Here is a 22,733-nt window from a genome sequence, read left to right on the forward strand (position 1 = left end):
CGGGCACTGGGACCATGATGCTTGGAGAATCGACAAGCCCACCCTAGTTCCCGTAAAACCTAGTTTAATTTTTACAGGACCCATTTAAGGGCCTTTAGGTCGCACCAAGTTTACCACAGAACTTTAAGACAGCCTCGGATTTGAGCACCAATGGTGGGCCGAGTAGGGGAAAATGTGGCACCTTCTGCAGGCCTCAGTCTCCCCATCTGTCAAGTGGGCATCTTCAACTGCGAGAGGCCCAAGAGGGACAACGGGAGGAAAACGCTCCCTGCATTACGTGAGGCGCCAGGGAAACGGCCTGAGTCACAGCCGTTCGTTGTATTTTTCCACCTCCCGGGAGCCCCTCCCACCCCGCCCCGTTTCGGTGGGTCCTACAGGAAGCGCCCCCGCGACGCCGGCCTCGGTACGCTCTGACCACGCCCTCTGCGCACGACGCCTTGGCTCCGCCCACAGGAGAATTCGCAGATTCGCTAGGCCAGTTCCCCCGAATTACTCAGGCCTCTAGGCTCGGCCGAAAATTCTCATCGGACTCGGAGAGGAGCTTTGGGCCGTATTTATTTTCCCCGGGTCGGAATTGGGAAGTTCCCCGAGCTGTGCTAGTAAGAAAGATCCATAAAAAGTGGCCGACTCTGCCAACAGGGCTTGGCTAACCAGGCATTATTTTCTTGAGTCCACCAAGGCGGGGAAAGGGAGGAAACAGCTGGGGCCAGGACCTGTGGCGAATCTGCAGCCTCTTAGACTTTTGGCCGCGCAAGAAAGGGGCAGGCAAGAGGAACGAAGGAGCGCGCGTCCCGTCCACCCATTCGCCCCGCCCGCCTGACGAATCTGCGCCCGTTCAACGCACCACTCATCTCCCCAGCTCTGGCTGGCCTCCTCCCCTCCGCCCCGCCCCCTTTTCCTCAGGGATTAGTCGCTGCTTTCGTCGCCGCCGATTCGTCAACGACCCCAGTCCAGAGCAGCTGGATAGTCGTGGAGAAACCCACTCTCCGGGGGATGCGGCCCATCTCCAGGCTCCCTGGGCCGCAACTCTCGACCCTCATAGGGCGCCGGCCGAGGCGAAACCGCTATCCTCGGCCCCGTGGGTCTCCCGGTGGCGCCCGTGGCGAAAGTGCGAATGTCGACACTGTGCCCGCTGGGCCTCGCGCAGGTGGCGGTGGTGTTTGGTGCGCGCGCCGGGGAGGTGGTGGTGGGGGGGCGCCGCCGCCGCCGCCACCGCTGCGGGGCCGGGTCTCGCGCTGCCGCCGCAGCCGCCGCCTCGCGCCACTAAGGTGCCGCGCGGGGTGGGGGGAGGGGGAGCCGCTCGACACGAGCGGGTGAGTGGGGCCGCGCCGCGCGTGCGCGGAGATGGGGGGGGCAGAAAGCGCCGGGGCGGGAGGAGAGGGCAGCGGCGCGCGTTCCCGCCACCTCCCTGCCCAGATTCGGGGCCGAAGCCGGGTCTCGGGCTCGGTCTCGCGGTGTTTCCAACGCCCCGAATAGGTGCCACCTCTTGGCTGGAGGATCGGGGCGCGGGGACGCGAGCGGGTGTGTGGGAGCGGGAGCCGGGCTTGGCCCGGGCCGCTGGCCGGTGAGGAGGCGGGAGGGGGCGGGGCCTGGCAGGGGGCGGGGGAGGGGTCTTGCGCCGAGGCCAAGTGGGGCGCGCGCTGGGGAGAGCCGGGGCTCGAGATGGGCCTGGGGTCTGCGAAGAGAGTTGGGAGGTGGAGAGGGAATGGGGTGTTGTGGTGAAAGTGTACTTGAGGGGAAATCGGGGGAAGCCATGGGTCACGGGGAGGTGTGGAAACTGGGGAGATGAGAGAACCCGGAGTCTGGGCTCGTCGGTGAGGGGCAGCAAGGGAGGCAGGCCTGAGACCTGACCCCCCCGCCCCCGCCCTTGCGTGTTCCTCTGTCCTCACAGTGTAAATGAGCAAAGATGGATCAGGAAGGTGGGGGAGATGGGCAGAAGGCCCCGAGCTTCCAGTGGAGGAACTACAAGCTCATCGTGGATCCTGCCTTGGACCCTGCCCTACGCAGGCCCTCGCAAAAGGTGTACCGCTACGATGGAGTCCACTTCAGTGTCAACGTGAGTGCCCCGGGCCGCTCCTTGCCAGCCAGGGAACTCCGGCCCCACTCTCCTATTAGCTCTGTTCAGCCTCCAGAGCGTCCATATCCATAACCTGCTTGCTTAAAAAGTGGGTAACCAGAAGCCAGCTCTTGCATAGGGGTCTCCGGATGGGCTTCTTTGCGCTCCATAATGTGGTTTCACATTGTGTTCTTTCCGTTCCTGCTTTCCTTTCTAGGACTCAAAGTATATACCGGTCGAAGACCTCCAAGACCCCCGTTGCCATGTCAGGTCCAAAAACAGAGACTTTTCCCTCCCAGTCCCTAAATTTAAGGTATGTGTCTGCTGGTGTCCTGGTGTGGTGGCCTTTGGAGGGTGTGGGGGTCGGTCCTCGCTGTCTAGCCGAACTGTAGCCAATAAAAGGGAGTTTTCCAATGAAAGGATCTCAGCCAGGTCTAGCAGTGTCTGAGGCTGTGAGGGGGGATTGTTCTGGACAGGAGGTGTGGTTCACATTCTAGAAAGGTGTAGGTGAGGGGTCCCAAACAGGAGTGTTGACTTCTTGAAGGATAATATAAAGACAGGCTCAGTTGCTCTCCCTGTCACTCTGTATTCTAGACAGTGCACAGCTTGACAGTGCCCTGGTGTGATACCCCAGGTTCTCAACGGTTAAGGGGAGTGTCAAGGCCAGGAACCCCATCCCTGGAGTCCTCTGTGCCTCACCCTTCATTTGGCCATTGGATCCTCCATCACGTTTCCTCAGAGGATTCCCATTTTCTGACCAGGCAGGATACTCAGCAGGCTGGGCTTAGAAAACTGGTGGTTCGTAGTTTTCTTCACTAACTCTTTCTTTTTTTTCGTTTATCAATAAATTGTGTGTTGGGTTCTCTCACCCCTCTTTTTTTAACTTCGTACACTTTGCCTGGACAATCTCTTTCACCCCCATGATTTTGACTGTTGCTGAAATGTCCATGACTTCCAAATCTTGGTTTCTAGATGAGATCAATCTCTAGAATTCCAGACTTAGGTGCCTGGGAGTGGGACAGCTCCACCTGGAGGCCCCACGGACGTCTCAGACTCTAAAGCAAATTCCCTTTCCCCCTTTAATCCTGCTCTCCCTTCCATCTACTCAGCTGCACAAGTTAGACACCCGGGAACCATTCTGTGATTCTCCTGTGTTTTATCACATCATCTGTAACAAAGTTCTGCTGACCCTTTTTTCTTTTTTTTTTTCTCACCTTTTTTCTAAATATATATTTTTATCTTAATAATTCTAGTTCATTGTTATTTCTTTAATGTAGGCTCGTGTTCATTTCATTTCACCTGGTTTCCTTGCCTCCTTTCTCCGTTTCATGCTCCACTGTGCTGTCATTTTGTCTTTTTAATTTCACTATTCTCTGAGTTTACTCTGGTTGCCAAGTCTATGTTTTTGCGTATTGATACATATAACTGACACACCTCCGCCTTTGCCACTGCGTACCTGTGTTCCATAACACTTTTCAATTTCCAGGAAATGCTAAGTTATTTTCTACCCAGTGCCTTCCGAGTGCTTGTCATGGTGGTGAACTCCTGCTTATCCAAAAAGCCCAGGATGAGTGACACCATCTCCATGCAATCTTCCCTGCCTCCCACTCTGAACAGAGGTTTCCTCCTGTGGGCTCCTGTATGCCCTGTCTGCACCTCTGCCAGCGCTTCCTGTGTCCTGTTAGCATTGTGTGTGTCTTTCTGTCTTGCCGACTTTCCCAGACGGTGGGCCAGCAGTCCATCTGTGGATTCCTAGTGCCCCGTCCATGGTGATTACTTTGTAAAAGCTGTTAGTGAATTATTTCTCTACAAATAGTTCCTTCCGTGTGTGTTTGTTTCTCAGTTTATACATTACTTTTCCCGATTCTTGCCATTGTGCTGTGGTGAGAAGAGTTCAGGGAAGAGGGGTCAAAATTGATGTATCCCTTGATGGGGTCCCTTCCTATTCCCTTGCCTCTCAGTTTCCCAGTTCTGTTTCTCTCGACTCTTGCTCTAAGTTTCCCAAAGGACAAAGGAACAGAGGTCAGTTCTGAGACCCCACACTGAGCTCTCGTCCTCTCCGCAGCTGGATGAGTTCTACATCGGGCAGATCCCGCTGAAGGAGGTGACTTTTGCAAGGCTCAACGACAACGTGCGGGAGACTTTCCTGAAGGATATGTGCCGGAAGTATGGCGAGGTGGAGGAGGTAGAGATCCTCCTTCACCCCCGCACTCGCAAGCACCTGGGCCTGGCCCGCGTGCTCTTCACCAGCACGCGGGGAGCCAAGGAGACGGTCAAGAACCTCCACCTCACCTCGGTCATGGGCAATATCATCCATGCGCAGCTCGACATCAAAGGTGAGGCTCCCCTGCCCGCCTTCGCGGTGGGGTGCCAGCGGAGACCGTACCCCCCAATGCCTGCTGCGGCCAGGCGGGCGATCAGATTCGCAATACTTCACCTGAGCCTCTTGGAGCCAGGTGGATTTCTGGAATTAGGATCTCACAGAGGTGTGTGGTACATAATGTTTTGTGTCATCTCCAGCAGGCTTGGGGAGCACGTGGCTATACTTGTAAGAAAATGGATGAAGGGTCACACTAGGTAGGATGAATGAAAACTAGTAAGTAGCCTCAGCTCAGCTCAGCTTGTGACACTGAATTCCCCAAAATACTGGGTGTTGAGGTTTTGGGGTTTTGAAATTTTGGATTGAGAATTAGGGACCTGTTGTATAGGTGAGTGAGGGAAGAACTCTCGGCTTCGGTGTCAGGGTAACAGGGAGGGTGGGGCTTTTGGCGAGCTGTAATGCAGTGCCAGCTAAAGGAGACAGTCCTTAGCTGGTATCAGCCAATTTGCAAGTGGGAATGAGGACTAATATTGCCAAATATTCCGGTTTTATAAAGCCAGAAGTCTAGATTTTCATGGTTTTAAAATGTTGGGTTCCCCCCCACCACCAAGAAAAAAAATTTGTTTTTTCAAGTGACTATGAGGCAAATAAAACAGCTGTGGGCTGGATTTAGCCCTGAGGCTGCCGTTAGGTTAAGTTTGTAGAATGAGAGCGTGATAGGACCTAGCACCAGACGACCTGGGCTTGAATTCCAGTTCTGCCTCTGACCAACTTTGTGACTTTGTGCAGCTCCATTTTCTTTAAGCCTCTAACGAAGGGGCACTGACGCTTTTCCCTCCCCGTGGTCATCCAGTATATTAACTCCTTCTGAGAAAACGAAGTGTCATACTCCATGTTGTTTGTAGTAGTTGTCAGGTGGAGGTGAGGTGGAAGGTCCCAGAGATAGAGACAGAAGGTAGAAGAGTTGAAATCCCCAAACTTGATATTTACCTTGACACCTGAGGACGACGTGAGAAGACCAAATCCGGAAGGAGTTGTCGCTTCCATCTGACCCTGTGGGTCCCCATGTTTCTTCCTCCAGGACAACAGCGCATGAAGTACTATGAGCTGATAGTCAATGGCTCCTACACCCCTCAGACGGTGCCCACAGGGGGCAAGGCCCTGAGTGAGAAGTTCCAGGGTTCCAGTGCAGCCGCCGAGACGGTGAGAAGCCTGTGGGGCCATAGCTCTCACCATGTGAGCAGCTGCTTGAGTGCCACGCCCGGCCTTCGGGAGGTTCTGCAAGTATTGGAAGAGCCAAGAAAAGATGCCTCGATGCTTTCAAAAGACAGGGAACTGGGGTTCTTGGTTTGGAGAAAGGTAAGTTGTTCAATGGCACTTACTGTTCCTTTCTGCGTGCTCCATTCTCCCCTGCAGACCGAATCCCGCCGCCGGTCCTCCTCCGACACGGCTGCCTACCCGGCAGGCACCGCTGGGGTGGGCACGCCTGGCAACGGCACCCCTTGCTCCCAGGACACAAGCTTTTCCAGCAGCCGGCAAGACACCCCATCTTCCTTTGGCCAGTTCACCCCTCAGTCCTCCCAAGGAACCCCGTACACGTCTCGGGGCAGTACCCCCTACTCTCAGGACTCTGCCTACTCCAGCAGGTACAGACTTCATACCCTCTGGGAACCCCAGGTTCTGGGAGCTGCCGCTGCGAAGAAGAAACCCAGAGTCCCGAAGAAGGAGTTGGGAATAACTTGTCCTAGTTTCTCTTAGATCCAGCCGTTCTCAGGGCGCGTGCTGGCTGAGTGTCAGCAGCGAGTGTGTCTCTGGGGGCTGCGGAGGGGCTCTGGGTGCTGAGGCCGACCCTGGGCTTCGCCACAGCCCCGCCAGCCGCACTGACGCCCTGCCCTTCCCTGCAGCGCCACGTCGGCCTCCTTCAAGCCCCGACGGGCAGAGAACAGCTACCAGGACTCCTTTTCCCGCCGCCACTTCTCTGCGTCTTCGGCGCCCACAACCACCTCTGCCGCCGTCTCTGTCACCACTGCAGCCACCGCCACCTCCTCCACCGCCTCCTCCTCCCTGTCCTCGTCCTCCTCCTCCTCCTCCTCTTCCTCGTCCTCTCATTTTCGTGGTTCGGACTCAAACTACCCAGCATATTACGAAAGCTGGAACCGCTACCAGCGCCATCCTTCTTTCCCACCCCGCCGGGCAACTCGGGAGGAGCCCCCTGGGGCACCTTTTGCTGAAAATACCACCGAACGCTTTCCACCTGCCTACACCTCCTACCTGCCCCCGGAGCCCAGCCGGCCCGCCGACCAGGACTACCGGCCACCGACCTCAGAGGCTCCGCCCCCGGAGCCTCCCGAACCTGGTGGAGGCAGCGGCGCTGGGGGGCTCAGCCCCGAGAGAGAAGAAGCTCGGACCTCCCCCCGCCCAGCCTCACCTGCCCGTTCCGGCTCCCCAGCCCCAGAGACCACCAATGAGAGTGTGCCCTTCGCTCAGCACAGCAGCCTGGATTCCCGCATTGAGATGTTGCTGAAGGAGCAGCGCTCCAAGTTTTCTTTCCTGGCTTCTGACACAGAGGAAGAGGAAGAAAACAGCACCACGGGCCCTGGGGCCAGAGACACAGGGATGGAGGTGCCGGCGGGGCCAAGTCACGGGCCCTGCACCCCCCCTCCAGCCCCAGCCAGCTTTGAGGACGTGGTCCCTACAGGGAGTGGGGAACCAGTGGCTGGCCGGGAGTCCCCCAAGGCCAATGGGCAGAGCCAGGTGAGGTGCCCGGGGTCAGGGAGGTGGAGTCGGGCCCAGGGGAGCAGGGAGGGCACTGGCAAGAAAGCAGGGATTTGCGGGAAAGCCCAGGGTATGGCAGAAGCTTCCTGTGACCCTCCTCTGCGCCCCGCAGGCTTCTCCATGCTCTTCTGGAGAGGACATGGAGATCTCCGATGACGACAGGGGCGGCTCACCCCCTCCGGCCCCAACACCCCCCCAGCAGCCTCCGCCCCCGCCCCCTCCGCCCCCTCCCCCACCCCCCTACCTGGCTTCCCTTCCCCTTGGTTACCCTCCCCACCAGCCTGCCTACCTCCTCCCGCCCCGACCTGAGGGACCGCCGCCCCCTGAGTACCCGCCGCCTCCGCCGCCACCCCCCCACATCTATGATTTTGTGAACTCCCTGGAGCTCATGGACCGACTTGGGGCGCAGTGGGGAGGGATGCCCATGTCCTTCCAGATGCAGACCCAGATGCTGACTCGGCTGCACCAGCTGCGGCAGGGCAAGGGACTGGCTGCAGCCTCGACGGGCCCCCCTGGCGGGGCCTTTGGGGAAGCCTTCCTCCCGTTCCCGCCACCCCAAGAGGCGGCCTACGGCTTACCCTACGCCCTGTACACACAAGGGCAAGAAGGCCGCGGGGCCTACTCCCGGGAGGCGTACCACCTGCCTTTGCCCATGGCCACCGAGCCTCTGCCCTCGTCCTCAGTCTCAGGAGAGGAGGCCCGGCTGCCTCCCAGGGAGGAAGCCGAGCTGGCAGAGGGCAAGGCCCTGCCGTCGGCCGGCACCGTGGGCCGCGTGCTGGCCACCCTGGTCCAGGAGATGAAGAGCATAATGCAGCGAGATCTCAACCGCAAGATGGTGGAGAACGTGGCCTTCGGAGCATTCGACCAGTGGTGGGAGAGCAAGGAGGAAAAGGCCAAGGTGAGGGCCAGGGCCTGCCCTGGGGAAGCTGGGGCTCCACTGGGGGAAACAGACCTCAGGTTTTTCGGAGACACCGCTCAGAATAGAGAAAGGGACGGACAGTGAGGGCACGTGGACAGACACAGGGCACGTGGGGGACACCAGGTGGGCAGCGTCGCTGGGGGCGCACAGCACCGCAGAAGAGCACGAGCCCGAAGAGCTTTGTCCCGGCTCTGCTGCCTGCTTGTGGTGGGCGAGGCCCTTCGGTATCTGTCTCTGGGCTTTAATCTGCAGCGTCTCCGTCTGTAGAGTGGGGAGGCTAGGAGCTATGTCTTCAGGGTCCTGGCCTGTAAGCTCGCAGACCTGTGAGGAAATGCCTGTCCAGGGGCTGGTGTAGCAGAGGGACGGCGGGCGCCAGGCAAATAGATGAGCCAGGAGGCGTGTTCTGTGCACCGGGGGCCTGGGTGTAGTTCTGGCAGGAGGCAGGAGGGGGCGCCAGGGATCCGGGCTCAGTCCCCTCGTGCCCACAGCCATTCCAGAATGCAGCCAAACAGCAAGCCAAGGAGGAAGATAAAGAGAAGACGAAGCTGAAGGAGCCAGGCCTGCTGTCCCTTGTAGACTGGGCAAAGAGCGGGGGGACCACCGGCGTGGAGGCCTTCGCCTTTGGGACAGGCCTGCGAGGGGCCCTGCGGCTGCCGTCCTTCAAGGTGCCCAGAGCTGGGGTCTCACCCAGTGGGGAGGGGTGGCTGGGAACCCGGAGTGTCTGAGCTCTAAGCGGGCCTCGTCTCTTCCCGTCTGTCAGGTGAAGCGAAAAGAGCCTTCAGAAATTTCGGAGGCCAGTGAGGAAAAGAGGCCCCGACCTTCCACCCCAGCTGAGGAGGATGAAGATGGTGAGTGGGAGGTCAGGTAGAAGGAGAGAGGCAAAGGCTGCTGCGAGTCCCAGAGGAAAGCGGAGGCGGGTGAAGGGGTGCGGTCTCCCAGGCCAGGGCGCAGTGGAGATGGGGAGGCAGGCTTGTAAGAAGCAGCTCTGAGGGCTGAGAAGCTTCAGGCGGGTTACTCCTGGGGTTTTAGTTACGGTTCTTACTCTGCTATGCTGAGTCAAGTTTTCTGTTTCAATTTCCTACTATAAAACAGAAATGCTAATTGCAGCATCTAAAGTCACAAGATAGGGGGGCTAGGTCATCTCCCCACATTTGCTGCCTAACGCTTAAGCCCTTCTGGAACCTCCTTACCCGTGGGCCTCAGCCCGAGCCGCCAATTGACAGCGTCTGTGGCTGGGCCACTCCCTTGTCGGCACGTCTGCCTGCGAACCTTGGGCCTTAGTAGTTTCTTCCTGGACCAGGCCTAGTCAGTCCGCTGCCCAGAAAACAGTGAAAGGCAAAACGAGTGTGATGCGTTTAAAACCATATCAGATGTTAATTAGCCTCTGAGGTCCTTGTGCTTCTCTGCTGAGCTTCAACTTCTTGGCTATAAATTGTCTGTGGGACGGTCGGGAAGGTCAGTGTACGCGAAGCCCGTCCCGCAAGGTCGGGAAGCGGTGGTGTCACTGCTCATGTCATGGCCCTAACTGCTACTCCCGGTACCTAGATCCTGAGCGGGAGAAGGAGGCTGGAGAGCCGGGGCGGCCGGGGACCAAACCCCCAAAGCGAGACGAAGAGCGGAGCAAGGCCCAGGGCAAACAGCGCAAGGCCTTCGCTCTGGACAGTGAGGGAGAGGAGGCGTCCCAGGAGTCCTCCTCGGAGAAGGTACGAGCCGGCACCCGGCCTGCAGGGCCCGCCTCCTTCCTGGGCGCTGGGGCCCAGGCAGCTCTGTCCTCTGGAGGACCAGCGGCCCCTTCCTGTGAGTGCCTGTTTGTCCCTTTCCTTAAGGATGAGGATGAGGATGAGGAAGACGAGGAAGATGAAGAGCATGAGGAAGCCATGGATGCTGCGAAGAAAGCGACGGAGGCATCGGATGGTGAGCAGAGCTGGAGGCGGCAGGATCCCAGCCTGGGGGAAAGGAGCGCCCTCCCCGGGCAGCCCCTTCCTGACCCACAGAACCTTCCTGCTCGCTTACGGCCACCTGTGTCCTCCCGCAAATCAACTTTGTAGTCCTGCCATTTGGAAGCCTGGGCCCATTGTAAACAGTAGCCCAGGACCCGGAGTGCTCCCTTCTCTCTGCTCTGCTGCCAATGCAGCACCCGCTAAGGCAGCCCGGCAGAGCCTGATCCTTTGCTGAGCAGTCGGGACACGGGGTGCCTCTCCTGCTGTCCCCGATGCCACCAGACTGTGCCTTTCCATCTGGAAGCTGTGAGCTGTCTCTAAGGCTCAGCCACCAAGCCGTGCCTCCCTCTTCCCTTCCCTGCGGCTGCCGTCCGCAGGCACAATTTCTCTTCCTCAGCGACACCTGTCTGCCCCTCCACACTCACTGGTGCTCGCGTCCATGGTGTCTTTTCACGCGTTTGTGCAGATCTATGTCGTGAGCCCTGCTCTGTACCAGGCACTGTTGTAGGTGGTGGGGACATATCAGTGACCACGACAGATGTGGGTCCTGCTTTTGTGGAGCTTGTGACCAGTGGTGGGGAGGAGGAGACTTGGCAAACAAGTGACCAAATGGTAGCTAGCGTTTGTGGCACAAATAAGTGCTTGGAGGAAGGTAACGTAGGTTAGTGAGGTAGTGACACGGTGGGGGCTGGGGAAAGAGCAGCTGTTTCATGTCAGATGGTGGAAGAAGGTGCCGTGTCCGCAGAGGCCAGAACGGTGAGAATGGTGACTTGAGACCCGCCGCAGTGAAGCACAGGACAGGTCGTCTGTGTATGGGGGTGTGTGTGCAGGCCCCGCACGTCCGCGGGGCCACCGCCTCGTGTCAGTCAGTCCTGCCACCTCCATTTCTGAAGTGTTACCTGCTCCTCGTTTCCTGCTGCCCTGCCTTTCTCACTCGGAGGCTGCAGGAGTGTCCACAGGATTCCCTGTCTGTTTCCATCCTTCCCCCATGTCCTAGCCCATCTTCCAGCCTGCTCATGGGATTACCATTTCGGATCCTGTTTCTTCCTCCGCTGCGTTTTCCTGGCTGCCCGTGTCCCACAGGCGATTCCTCAGCCTGACGCTTCAGGCCCTTGAGGCTCTGGCCCCTGCGTTCCCTGTTCAGCTCCATCTTGTCCCCCAGACCCCTGCCTGGCTGCCCCCGCCTTCTACTCCAACTTACCCACTTATGTTTCTTGAAGGCTGCAGAACTCTTAGTTTCTTAGAGCCCTTCCAATGTGTTATCATCTAGAGGCACAGCTTGTGCTGTTTCCTGAGCTTGTCCTACCTCGGAGCCCTTTTTCAGTCTGTCGTCCAGGCACTTTGGGAAAAGCTCCCATCGTCGGCAGGCTGCTCGCCAGTCTCCAGCACCCCATCTTCTCTTGACCTTTGACATCCTGCTTAGCCCCCATGTCCATTCTCATCGTCGTCCTCACCTTCAGTATCCCCATCACAGGAACGCCTCCCCTGAGCTGGCCGTGCAGGCAGGATCCCGGCCCCCCACCCTTCCCACTGGGGTTTATCCCCCTGCGGGCGGGACTGGCCCACCTGGCACAAGCTGACACACTCTCGTGGGGGAGTCAGCGAGCGACCCGTGCGGGGCCCAGGGAGGGTCTTCCCCCCTCGCCTGACTGCCCCTTCTGGCTTTGCAGGCGAGGACGAGGACAGCGGCTCGTCCTCCAAATGTTCTCTGTATGCCGACTCAGATGGGGACGACGACAGCGCCTTGGACTCCGAGAGTGGCAGCTCGTCCAGCTCCTCATCCTCCTCCTCGGCGTCCTCGGCGTCATCTGAATCCTCTTCTGAAGAGGAGGAGGAAGAAGAGCCGCCAGCAGCCATCCCCTCGGCATCCCCGCCCCCCAGAGACATCCCTGCGCCCCTGCCAGCCCCAGTGGAGGAGCCCAGGCCAGAGCAGGTGGGGGGCTCCCCCGTCACGCTGCTGCCCGAGCAGGAGAGGTCTCCAGCAAGGCCTACAGGTAGGTGGCGCGGAGCTGGCTTTACAAGGGTGTGTGTGTGTGTCCATGAGTCCATGACAGTGTTGGGGTTGGCGTTTATCAGCCGTGCGTACGTGTATGGTTTTGCTGGACAACATACAAAGTTCGGCAGAAGTCACTGTCCTGTCACTTGTCCCTGGAGGATGCTTACTGCCCAACACACTCCAGCTGTGTGGCCGTAAGTGGCTTCAGAGCCAGACCAGGCACTTGGCTACTGAAGTAAAGCAGAGTGGTTTCTTCCCAAGTAAGTTAATTTTTGCGGGAAACGAGTAAACTCGTCATATCGCCTCTAGTTGGAACCGGCAAAAATTTTGCAAAGTAAATAAATAGAGACCTCTTTTTAAACTAAAACACTGAAAGTTTCATAGAAAAATATCAAATAGATCGAAAGATATGAATATTTTACGGAAAGTCTAATTTTGGCGAGAAAATGTCAAAAAAGCCCCGCGTTACGACGCGATTTGGCGGGAAACTGCCCGCTTACAAAGTGTTAAGGAAAAAACTCCCAACCCAACCAGTTCCTCCTATGCTTTTTTTAAATCCTATTCCTTAATGTGTAGTATATACTTGCATGTGATTAAATGGACAGATTGGTAGAAAACAACTACCAAAAACGTTAACTCAGAACTTAATTCTATCTCAGCCTTCCTTTGTGGATTTACACATTCAAATGTTACTTTCTAGCACACACGCGTAATTTATCCTGTTGCGCAAACTGTGTGTGTTCAGGCAACCGCTGTTTATTCACTGAGTACGTAGCGTAGGGGAGAGCCTGTGATGGTGTACGCACAACCCGTCTGGCCCTCGTGCAGCTTATGGTCTGTAGGGAGAGAGACAGTTGAGTAATGAAAGCTAAGAATCTGATTTCCAGCTGTGATAAGCACCATGAAAGAACAGGATACTCTGAGAAGCTGAGCACATCTGCGATCTGTGGGGACGTCACGCCTGTGAGGACGTCCTTCCTGCTGAAGCCTCACAGGGCTGGGAAATCCTGCCAATCCCACAGGAGGGTGTGATGAACGTGTGCCAGGGCCTGAAGGCATGGAAGCGGCGTGTAGGAAGGCAGGAGAGGAAGCGAACCTGGAGGGTTGAAAGGAGGGGGTTGGGGTGAGCGGGGAAGCAGGGCTGGCCCGGGCAGTGCAGAATGAGAGGCCACGTGAGGAGTTTACTCGTCGCCTGAAGGCAGTGGAGTGCCATCGGAGGAGCGACAGGCTTACATTTGTGTTTGGAAAGATGGAATGCGGAGAGAACGTGGGAAGGGCCGGAGTTGGTGCAGGAAGGTTGAGGCCATTGCCGTAAGTAGGCGGGCAGTCGGGGCGCTGTGGGGCAGGGTGGTCTGGGGGGTGAGGAGCTGTGCACACCTGCCGAGAGATGCCCGGTCCTCAGAGATCTCCAGCACGTGACTGAGACTCTGCAGTCTGAGAGGCAGTGACCACATGAGGGGACCACACACTGGGCGGTCTGTGCTGGGCGCTCTGTCTGGGTTCAGACCCCTGGAGAGGAGGCGTGGAGGCTCATTCACCCCACGGTGCCCGCCGGCCTCAGACACTCTCGGTAGCAGAAGAGCCGGTGGCGTCATTGGTCAGAGGTTATCAGTATGGTACCTCTTTCTCATTAGGGTGGGAAGAAAGTGCGGGACGTGGTCGGATTTGCAGTTCAGAAAGATGGGTCTGGCAAGAGGCTGAGGGATTTGGAAGCTGTGAGGAAAGTGGTCGGGCAGGAAGCCCACGAGAAGGTTTGAGGGGGTGCAGGTGAGTGAAGGGCGTGGACTAAAGCGGGGTGGTTACGAGGTGTGGGAAGTAGAAGTGGGGTGAGGACCTGAGAGAAATGTAGGAGACAGAGCCACTTGGTTAAACTTAACAGGACAGGAAGCTCAGGGAGAACCCGAGTTAGGAGGGAAGCCGGTACGTTTCGTTGGGCTTGCGTTTGTCATGCCTCTGGGCCGCCAGGTAGAAATCCACCAGTTGAGTAACAGGTAGTTGAAGCAATAGATCTGAAGCCCTGGGAATGAGGCCGATACTTGAGAGCAGTGACAGTGTGGGTGTGAGTGTGCTTGTCTAGCCTAGGAGGATGTATGAAACGAGAGAAAGGGCCAGAGCCCTGCAGTCTTCCAGGAGGCAGGTGGGCAAACAGAGCCCGAGGGACTGAAAAGGAGTGATCAGCGAGGTGGGAAGGAAAGCAGACAGCTCGAGTCTCAGGAGGAGGGAGCGGTTTGTATCAGCAGACGGCAGGGGAGGGTGTACGATAGGAAACGTGTCTGTTGGATTTGGCAGTTAGGTCACTGGTGACCTTATCAGTTTCAGTGGAGTGGGTCAGACTGAAGCCAAGTTATGGGGTGTGAAGGAGTGAGGACAGGCCCTGGCCTATCTTCTGGACTGTAATGTTGGGAAAGAAGAGATGGAGTTGGGGGGTGTAATTAATGACACTCATTGACATTTATTGAGTATCTTGAGTACCAGGCTCCAGACCTGCACTTTCCCTTTCTCGTTCAAGCCTCACCACATCCTTCTTACTCCCATTTTACAGGAGAGGACGTCGAGGTTTAGGGAACTACTTGAGGTTACCCAGCTGTGATTGGAGGCAGCGCAGAAAGAATGCGGGGCGGATGGGGGAGGGGTAGCTTCTCAAAGGAGGTGAGACTTAGTGTGTTCCCGAGCCGGTAGAGGAACCAGGAGAGAGGCGTACCTGCTGGGTTAGCACACCTGGGGACGTAGACACACGTGGGGGCTCGTGCCTCAAGGCCTCCTTTTCACTCTGCCGCAGAAAAGTAGGAAGTTTTCTGAGCCTTAGGGTGAAGTAGGAGCTTTGGAAAGTGAGGCGAGTGAGGATGAAAGCTGGCTGGGTTTGCCAGAGAATCAGAAGCCCTCCTGATGGTGGAGGATGGGGTAAAGGAGGGGAGGTGGCAGGGATTGGGGGGTCTGCAGGGTGGAAAGTGCTGCGAGAGGGCAAAGTGAGGGTGCCTGCAGCCTGGGCACAAGAAAGATAGAAAGAAGCGCATCTGGGAGGAGGGTGATGAGCTGGAGAGCGGTGAGAGCATGGGAAATTGCAAGGGTGCCCTGGGGTGAGCTGAAAGGACCTGGGAAACTGTGGTGAGAGGGTCAGGGTCCAAGGGGGGACTGTGCTCTGGGTGACAAGGTCAGGTGTGTGACTGGTGAAGGGTAGCAGGATGAAAGAGGTTACTGGACATGTGAAATCGGGTAAATGGGGGACATCAGAGTCCCGAAGGCAGATGGCAAAGGTGGGCGACGAGAGGACGATTAAAGCAGGTCCCTTGGCTTTTAGAGAATGAGAGGGAAATCCCAGTTACCACAAATGCGACCAGATAGGGGGCTGTGTGGCCTGAATGGCAGGAGCCTGGGGGAGGGGGCTTTGGTGGAACCCAAAGACGGGACCTGGTGTCTCTAGGACTTGCTTTTTTCTGTCTTCTGATCGGGTTTTTCTCTTCTCCTGCGAATGGGCTTCCTCTGCTGTCTGTTCCATAAGAGGTGTTCGCCCTCAGACAGACGTCCTGTCCTAGATCCTCCTTCTCAGGAAGGCTCTGGTTCGGCTTACTAGGGTCAGGTAGCCGTCAGGTAATGAGGGTCGGGGGGCAGAGAGCAGGGCAGGTCCTACAGTAGAAACAGTGGCTTCTGGGAGTTGTGTATGCTGGGAAGCTATCCTGAAAGTTGTCTCCCTAAAGGGAAGGTGTCCTTTAGGGCAGGGAATGTTGTGTGAAGACGCTGAGCCTGGATTGGCATTTGTTCTCCTCAAGAGCCAGGCTTCCAGAGGGCATAGGGCACCAGGCTGGGAGGATGGGTCAGAGGGGAGGCTGCCCCAAAACTCTGGGAGAATTGGTGAGAGGACTCCCAGACCCTGGAGAGCCTGGGCCGAGCTCCTGGAACCTCGCTGGCCTCACAGTGGACCCCAGAGGGCCTCAGGCCGTGGGACGCGCAGCCGAGGACCTTGCTCAGGATGCTGGACGGGGGCACAGGCAGTGGACACGTGATGACCGCCTGCTCGACTGGGCCTGGTGCAGGTGTCGTCCAGCTCTGAGCGGCAGAGGCAGCTGTGAAACCCCTGAGGCCCAGTGCGGGAGGCCAGAGCATGGACTGAGCTCGGGCTGCCCAGGGCACACCTTGTTCTGCCATTTGCTAGCTGTGTGGCCTTGAGCAGGTCACTAACCTCTCTCTGCCTCAGTTTCCTTGTTTGTCAGATAGGATTAATACTAGTCCCCGTCTCCTAGGGTTGCTGGGAGAATTAGATGAGTAGTTAACACATGTACAGGTGTGCATTAGTGCTTGGCGTCCAATACCAGCTATTAACCTGCTGCAGCCAACTTGAAGACGGGCAGTTGAGAGCCACCAACCAGCCTGCTGGTTCTGAGGGAAGATATTACCGACATCTGAGGAAGTTGGGAGCTTTCACAGAAGAGGCGGCATTAAGCTGGGTCTAAAAGCTGCATGTCATCTTTGCCGATGGGCAGGGGGGGAGGCATTCCAAACCAAGGGAACCACGTACCCATAAGCAAAGCGCCAGGACCCTAAAAGGCCATGTGGGTTTGGGTGGCTAAAACCTAGGGTGAGCGGGTGAGGCGTAGACTGGCCTCACGGGGATTGTCTGACGGTTCAGGTCTGCAGGGCAGGGTCTGCCCGCTCCAGGGGAAGGGCTTTCCACCTGCAGCAGATTTGGAGGGTCCCGACAGAGGGAGGGTGCACTCCCCGTCCTGGGGGCGGCAGCTGGGGACTGATGGATGGCAGGGCCTACTCAGACAGGCCGGGTACCCCCCCAGCCCAGCCTCATCTTTGGGGTGTCAGCTGCCTTTCAGCTTCTTTAGGGGAGACTCCTGACACCCTCCCCACTTGAGCAGACCCCAGTGCCATTTGGGAGGCAGTGGGGAGGAGGCAAATTTTATAATATATTTTAATACAAAGATTCAGCTTTTTACATTGGATCTCTTTCACCTCACTAAATAGAATGTTGTTTGTGGTTGAAATAATGGATACTTTAGTTCAGATGTGGCTGTTGCACCCTCACTGTAAATGCTGCCAGCAAAAGTATCTCCGTCTTGACACCTACTTGGTGGATATAGTTCTCGAGGCCGAGGGTTTGTTTCCTTTGAGCCCCCCCCCCACTTCCCCCTCCCCCTTTGGGGCTGTAATTTGTTTCGTGTAATTGTTGGACTTCGAAGTATCTGCTCAGTGTTTTTTCCATACCTGACACGAAGTTGGTGCTCAGTAATGTGGAATGTATGAACACGCAGGTGCAAACCCCTCCTGTGAAGGGGACCACAGCGCTGAAGACACTGCAGGTGTGACGGGCAGGAGTGTTTCAGGGACAGAGGACAGAATGAGTGCAGCCCCTCCAGTGCAGAGGCAGCTGGGGTGTTGTGGACGCCCCCGGGAGGCTGGTCAGTCTGACGATGGTGGGCCAAGAAGCTGACGCTCTCCCTTTCCCTGTGCTGCTTCCTTCCCCAGGTTCTGCAGAGGAGCCAGCCCCCCGAGTGGCGCAGCCCCCGCCAGAGCCACCAGCTGAGCCTCCCACCCCTGCCCCCCGCCCTCATGAGCGCCCCTCCTCTCCTATCCCCCTCTTGCCCCCACCTAAGAAACGCCGGAAAACCGTGTCCTTCTGTGCCGTGGAGGAGGCACCAGCCCCAGAGCCTTCCCCGGCGGCCCCGCTGCACGTCCGATCTCCTGGCCCCAGCTCCCGCAAAGTCCCCCGCGGCGTGGAGCGGACCATTCGCAATTTGCCCCTGGACCACGCATCTCTGGTCAAGAGTTGGCCCGAGGAGGTGTCCCGAGGAGGTCGGAGCCGGGCTGTCGGCCGAGGACGCTCCACTGAGGAAGAGGAGGCTGAGTCGGGGACAGAGGTGGACCTGGCAGTGCTGGCAGACCTGGCTCTGACCCCAGCCCGGCGCAGGCTGGCCGCCCTGCCTGCTGGCGACGACTCCGAGGCCACAGAGACGTCGGACGAGGCCGACCGCCTGGGCCCGCTGCTCAGCCACATCCTGCTGGAGCACAACTACGCTCTGGCCGTCAAGCCCCCGCCGTCCACGCCGGCCCCCCGGCCCCCGGAGCCTGCCCCCGCCCCTGCCGCCCTGTTCAGCTCCCCAGCGGATGAGGTCCTGGAGGCCCCGGAGGTGGTGGTGACCGAGGCAGAGGAGCCAAAGCCGCCGCAGCGAGAGCAGGGGCCGGGCGCGGAGGAGGAAGGCTCCGAGTCGTCCGAGAGCAGCAGCAGCGGCAGCAGCAGCAGCAGCAGCGACGGGGCCATTCGGCGGCGCAGCCTCCGCTCGCACACGCGCCGGCGCCGCCCGGCCCCGCCCCCAGCCCCCCCTTCCGCTTTCGAGGCTCGCAGCGAGTTTGAGCAGATGACCATCCTGTATGACATTTGGAACTCGGGCCTGGACCTGGAGGACATGGGCTACCTGCGGCTCACCTATGAGCAGCTGCTGCAGCAGACGAGCGGGGCGGACTGGCTCAACGACACCCACTGGGTCCACCACACCAATATCCTGAGTCCTGGTGCTGGCCACCTCGGGGACACGCCCCGAGTGGGGTGGGGCCGCCTTCCCGAGGCACTGGGAGTGTCGCCCTCCCTGTCCACTTTTCTGCCATCTTCCGGCCTCCTGGCTTTCTCCTCTGCATGGTGTTTCTCCTCTGGCCACCAAGCCACCCTTCTCTCTGCCTCCTGCCTCTTTTCCACCTCCCAAAGTTTTTCTGGCAGAAAAGGTCTCTAAGACTCCTTTCTCTTCATCCTCTGTCCTCCTCACACCATATGCTCAGGCCCTCCCGCGAAGGTCAGCCTTGGGCTGGGCCTAGGGGGACGGGAGTGGGGTTGCAGGGATCTGGCCGGCAGGAACCCGTTGTCTTCCTTAACGCATCCTGCACTCACCAACCTGAGCGCTCCCAGACGCCGGCGGCGGCCCCAGGACGGGCCCCGGGAGCACCAGACGGGCTCGGCCCGCAGCGAAGGCTACTACCCCATCAGCAAGAAGGAAAAGGACCGGTACCTGGACGTGTGCCCCGTCTCAGCCCGGCAGCTGGAAGGGGCGGACACTCAGGTGAGGCCCTGCCCTGGCACGGGCCCCGCGGGCATGCTCCCCTGTCCCAGGGGTCTGTCGTCACCTGCCCCTTGCTGTCCCGCTTCTCACAGGGGACTAACCGGGTGCTCTCCGAGCGCCGGTCTGAGCAGCGGCGGCTGCTGAGTGCCATCGGCACTTCTGCCATCGTGGACAGCGACCTGCTGAAGCTGAACCAGCTCAAGGTGCGCCCGGAGCTGGGGAGGGGCAGTGTCCCCCGTGGGGTCCCCTAGGGGTGGGGGTGGGCCCGGAAGCCAGAACGCGCTCCTGGCCTGGAGGGCTGCAGGGACAGCCAGGAGGCTGCATGAGGGAGGCCTCCAGCAGCCTGTCTTTTGCCTGTAGTTCCGGAAGAAGAAGCTCCGATTCGGCCGGAGCCGGATCCACGAGTGGGGCCTGTTTGCCATGGAACCCATTGCAGCAGATGAGATGGTCATCGAGTATGTGGGTCAGAACATCCGCCAGGTGAGGCCCCAAGCCCAGGTCAGGTCTGATGGCAGCGTGGGGTGCCGACCTGAAGCCCCCCACCTCTGCACAGAGCCCCCCAGACCTTCCAAGAATTAGCCAGTGCAGCCAGCGTCCTGTTTTCCTTCCCTTCCCTCCTTCCCTTCCTCCTCCTCCTCCCTCCTTCCCTCACCCCCTCCCCCTCCCGCCCTGCGCCCTCCCTATGGGTAATGGGTCCTAGAAAAGTAGTCAACTAGATGGAAAGACCCAGCAAGAAACAAGACTAATATTGTATCTGCCTTTAAGGACCTCAGTTCAGTGGGGAAGACAGGTATTGAACAGGCAACTCCAGTAAAGAATGGCGTTTGTTTAATACAGAAGGGAAGCGCAGAGAGGCCAGGGCGTTTGAGCAGTGATGTGTGTACCAGGAGCTTCAGGCCCAGGTGGGGGTGGGGGCGCAGCACGTACCAGGGCCTGCAGGCAGCGTGTCCGGAGGGTGCAGAGGCGAGTTGGGAAGCTGCAGGCCAGTGGCTGCAGCGTACAACTTGGGTGGCCGGTGGCCGCCAGACTCCCCAGAGCTTACGAACCATGTCAGGTTCGGACCGATGGTTAGAATAGTGCAGAGCATTAAGCGTGAAGAGGGGACTTTGGGGGTCATCAGCTCCCTCCAGCGAAGAGAGAACTAGACTGAGACTAGTGGGGAGTGGGGGGCTGTTGTAGAGACCAGCCAAAGGCGGGATACCTGCGCCAGGCAGTGGCAGCCGAAGGAGCTGGCAGGAGCAGGCCAGGCCACAAGTTTGCTCTGGAGAGTGAGGGCGGGGCTGGAGCCGCGCCAGAGTCGGGAATGAGGAGAACTCCAGATGTGCTGGCAAGTTGGGCTCCCGTCGGAACACGTGAAGTGCCAGTGCCCGGGGGACCTCTAGAGGGTGACACCCAGCAGGCCCTGAGGTGGACTGGGGCTGGGGCTGGACGATTGGGGGAGCCCCCAGCACTTAGCTGGCAATTGAAGCCCTGAGCAAGAGACCCCCTGTGGGGAGAGTGCAGGGGGCTGTGCCCCACTTTCTAGGGAAGAGTTATTCCTTGTCACTAAGAATGTGACAGGCCAGTGGGTCCTGGGAGAAGGCGAGTCGCGTTTGGTCCATGAAACGGCCACTGTCATTTCGGGAACTGCCCCAGCCCCACGGCACACTGGGGGCTCTACTGGGGGCCAGTGGCTGCTTCTGCCCAGTGACCAGTGTGGACTCCCCCGCCTGGGGTCCTCCGAGTGACTTAAATAGCAGCTGAAGGGACAGTGGGGTGGCTGTAGGAGGGACGCAACGTTGGGGTGTCCACGCCTGGGCTGAGTGGGAGCCAGAGGAGACCTGCAGTGGCCCCAGGGGGTCATGGAGATTATCCAGACTCCCATCACAGGGCTGGGGGATCCACTGGTCTGGCAGGAAGCTGGGGGGCGGCTCCCTGACTTGGCACCCCCCCTACCAGATGGTGGCTGACATGCGGGAGAAGCGCTATGCACAGGAGGGCATTGGCAGCAGCTACCTGTTCCGGGTGGACCACGACACCATCATCGACGCCACCAAGTGTGGCAACCTGGCGAGGTTCATCAATCACTGCTGCACGGTGTGTGGGGGGCGGGGCCAGCGGGCGGGCCGGGGCGGGGCAGTGGGCGGGGCGCAGCTCACTCTGCCTTCCCACCCCCGCAGCCCAACTGCTATGCCAAGGTGATCACCATTGAGGCCCAGAAGAAGATCGTGATTTATTCCAAGCAGCCCATCGGCGTGGATGAGGAGATCACCTACGATTACAAGTTCCCGCTGGAGGACAACAAGATCCCATGTCTGTGTGGCACCGAGAGCTGCCGCGGTTCCCTCAACTGAGGTGGGCCAACTGGCGCCCGCACCCTTATTTATTCCCCTTGGTGCCCTGAGCTCCCAGCCCCCTAGCCTTAGTGGGCTCAAGAGGGCCCACATGCCCCCAACTCTGAATATGGAGCGGGGAGCCCTGAGCCTTGCAAGGGAGCCTCAGCCCCTTGAGGCAACTTGTGCCTCCCCTGTCACTCCTCACCCACCCCCTAATTTTTTTTCTTTGCGGAGAAGAAGCTGTAAATGTTTTGTAGCTGCCAGCAGCTGTTTCCTGTGGAAACCTGGGGTGCCAGCCTGTACAGATCCTGTCCTTGGGGGATGCACACCCCCCTCGCTTTGTGTTAATGGGGCTCCCCCTTTGTGCCCTGCGTGCACCCCTCCCCAGTTTAGGGGTCTCGAGGGGCAGTGGCCATGTTCTCCCCTTGGGGGGGCCTGCGCCCCCCAGTCCTGGGGACTCTGTGCCTGGAACCCTGCCTCATCGTCTGTTCCTGCCAGGCCCCGTGGGTCACCCTCCCACCCTGGTGTCTGGAGGCTCGCAGAGCCAGGCCGGGTGGTGGAGGGGGCAGGCCCTTCCTGTTGGGCTGGATTGTACATATGTTAATAGCACAAACCCAATGCCACATTTTTATAATTGTGATTAAACTTTATTGTACAAAAGTGCTTGTTTGGTATATTTGGGGAAGAGTAGGGTGGGATTGGGGTTGAGGACAGAGGGTGGGACAAGTGAAGAGGGGAAGTGGATGGCCTGGAGTTGGGGTGAATAGAAAGGCTTTCGGGCCAGAGCCCAGACCTGCAGACTCAGCCACCACTGCTCTGAGCCACACCTGATCGGCTGGAACAGCCATCTAGAAATCCCCCACTGAGGCCAGCCAGAGCAGGCCAAGGTCAGGCCTCCCTCCCCTTCCCAGAACCACAGCTGTGGCTGAGCTGGCCCCTGGGAAATCCAGCAAGCCGGGAGGGCTGACGTCATGCAGTAAGAGTGAGGTCACCCTGCCTGCTCCATTCTGAAGCCGGAAACCCCGCAGCGCCCACCCAGCAGGTTTTGGCTTCCCCACCGCCCTTTCCCAAGTTCTTTGCTGGAACCAGATGCCAGGAAAAGCACAGAGTGGCCACCAGGGGGCGACCGGTAGCAAGCGTGGGGAACGAACGGGTGGAGGCTGGGCTGGGCTGTTCCTGGAATGGGCAGGAGGTAGGAGAAGCAAGCGGAAGGAAAGGACGGTGTGTTGCTGGCCGGCTGGCCCAGGACACGAGAGAAGCTAGCCCCTCTGGCGGCCAGTCTGGGCACCCTGGGACCGACGCTGCAGGTAGGCAGAGGTGATACCACGGGTCCCTTCCCCCAGTCCTGGCCCTGCCCACC

The 22,733-nt window shown here is 58.7% G+C and overlaps 1 protein-coding gene across 2 annotated transcripts; it reads left to right on the forward strand.

Moving 5' to 3' along the window:
- The first annotated feature begins 1,153 nt into the window (after positions 1-1,153).
- Positions 1,154-22,033, forward strand: SETD1A (SET domain containing 1A, histone lysine methyltransferase). Of its 2 annotated transcripts, none has more exons than XM_074322652.1 (19): positions 1,154-1,313; positions 1,892-2,056; positions 2,274-2,369; positions 4,122-4,392; positions 5,458-5,579; positions 5,793-6,022; positions 6,281-7,130; positions 7,264-8,049; positions 8,559-8,735; positions 8,831-8,918; positions 9,616-9,773; positions 9,897-9,984; positions 11,681-12,004; positions 17,476-18,504; positions 18,886-19,058; positions 19,151-19,261; positions 19,419-19,538; positions 20,997-21,134; positions 21,218-22,033. In XM_074322652.1, exons 2-19 carry the CDS (start codon positions 1,907-1,909, stop codon positions 21,389-21,391), a joined length of 5,085 nt encoding a protein of 1,694 aa, XP_074178753.1. In that variant the 5' UTR covers positions 1,154-1,313; positions 1,892-1,906; the 3' UTR covers positions 21,392-22,033. The 2 variants fall into 2 exon arrangements, with proteins under 2 accessions (XP_074178753.1, XP_074178754.1); XM_074322653.1 differs by having other exon boundaries at positions 11,735-12,004.
- Positions 22,034-22,733: the final 700 nt, after the last annotated feature.

This window comes from Rhinolophus sinicus, linkage group LG18 (genome assembly GCF_036562045.2).
Source record: "Rhinolophus sinicus isolate RSC01 linkage group LG18, ASM3656204v1, whole genome shotgun sequence".
NCBI classification, from domain to species: Eukaryota; Metazoa; Chordata; class Mammalia; order Chiroptera; family Rhinolophidae; genus Rhinolophus; species Rhinolophus sinicus.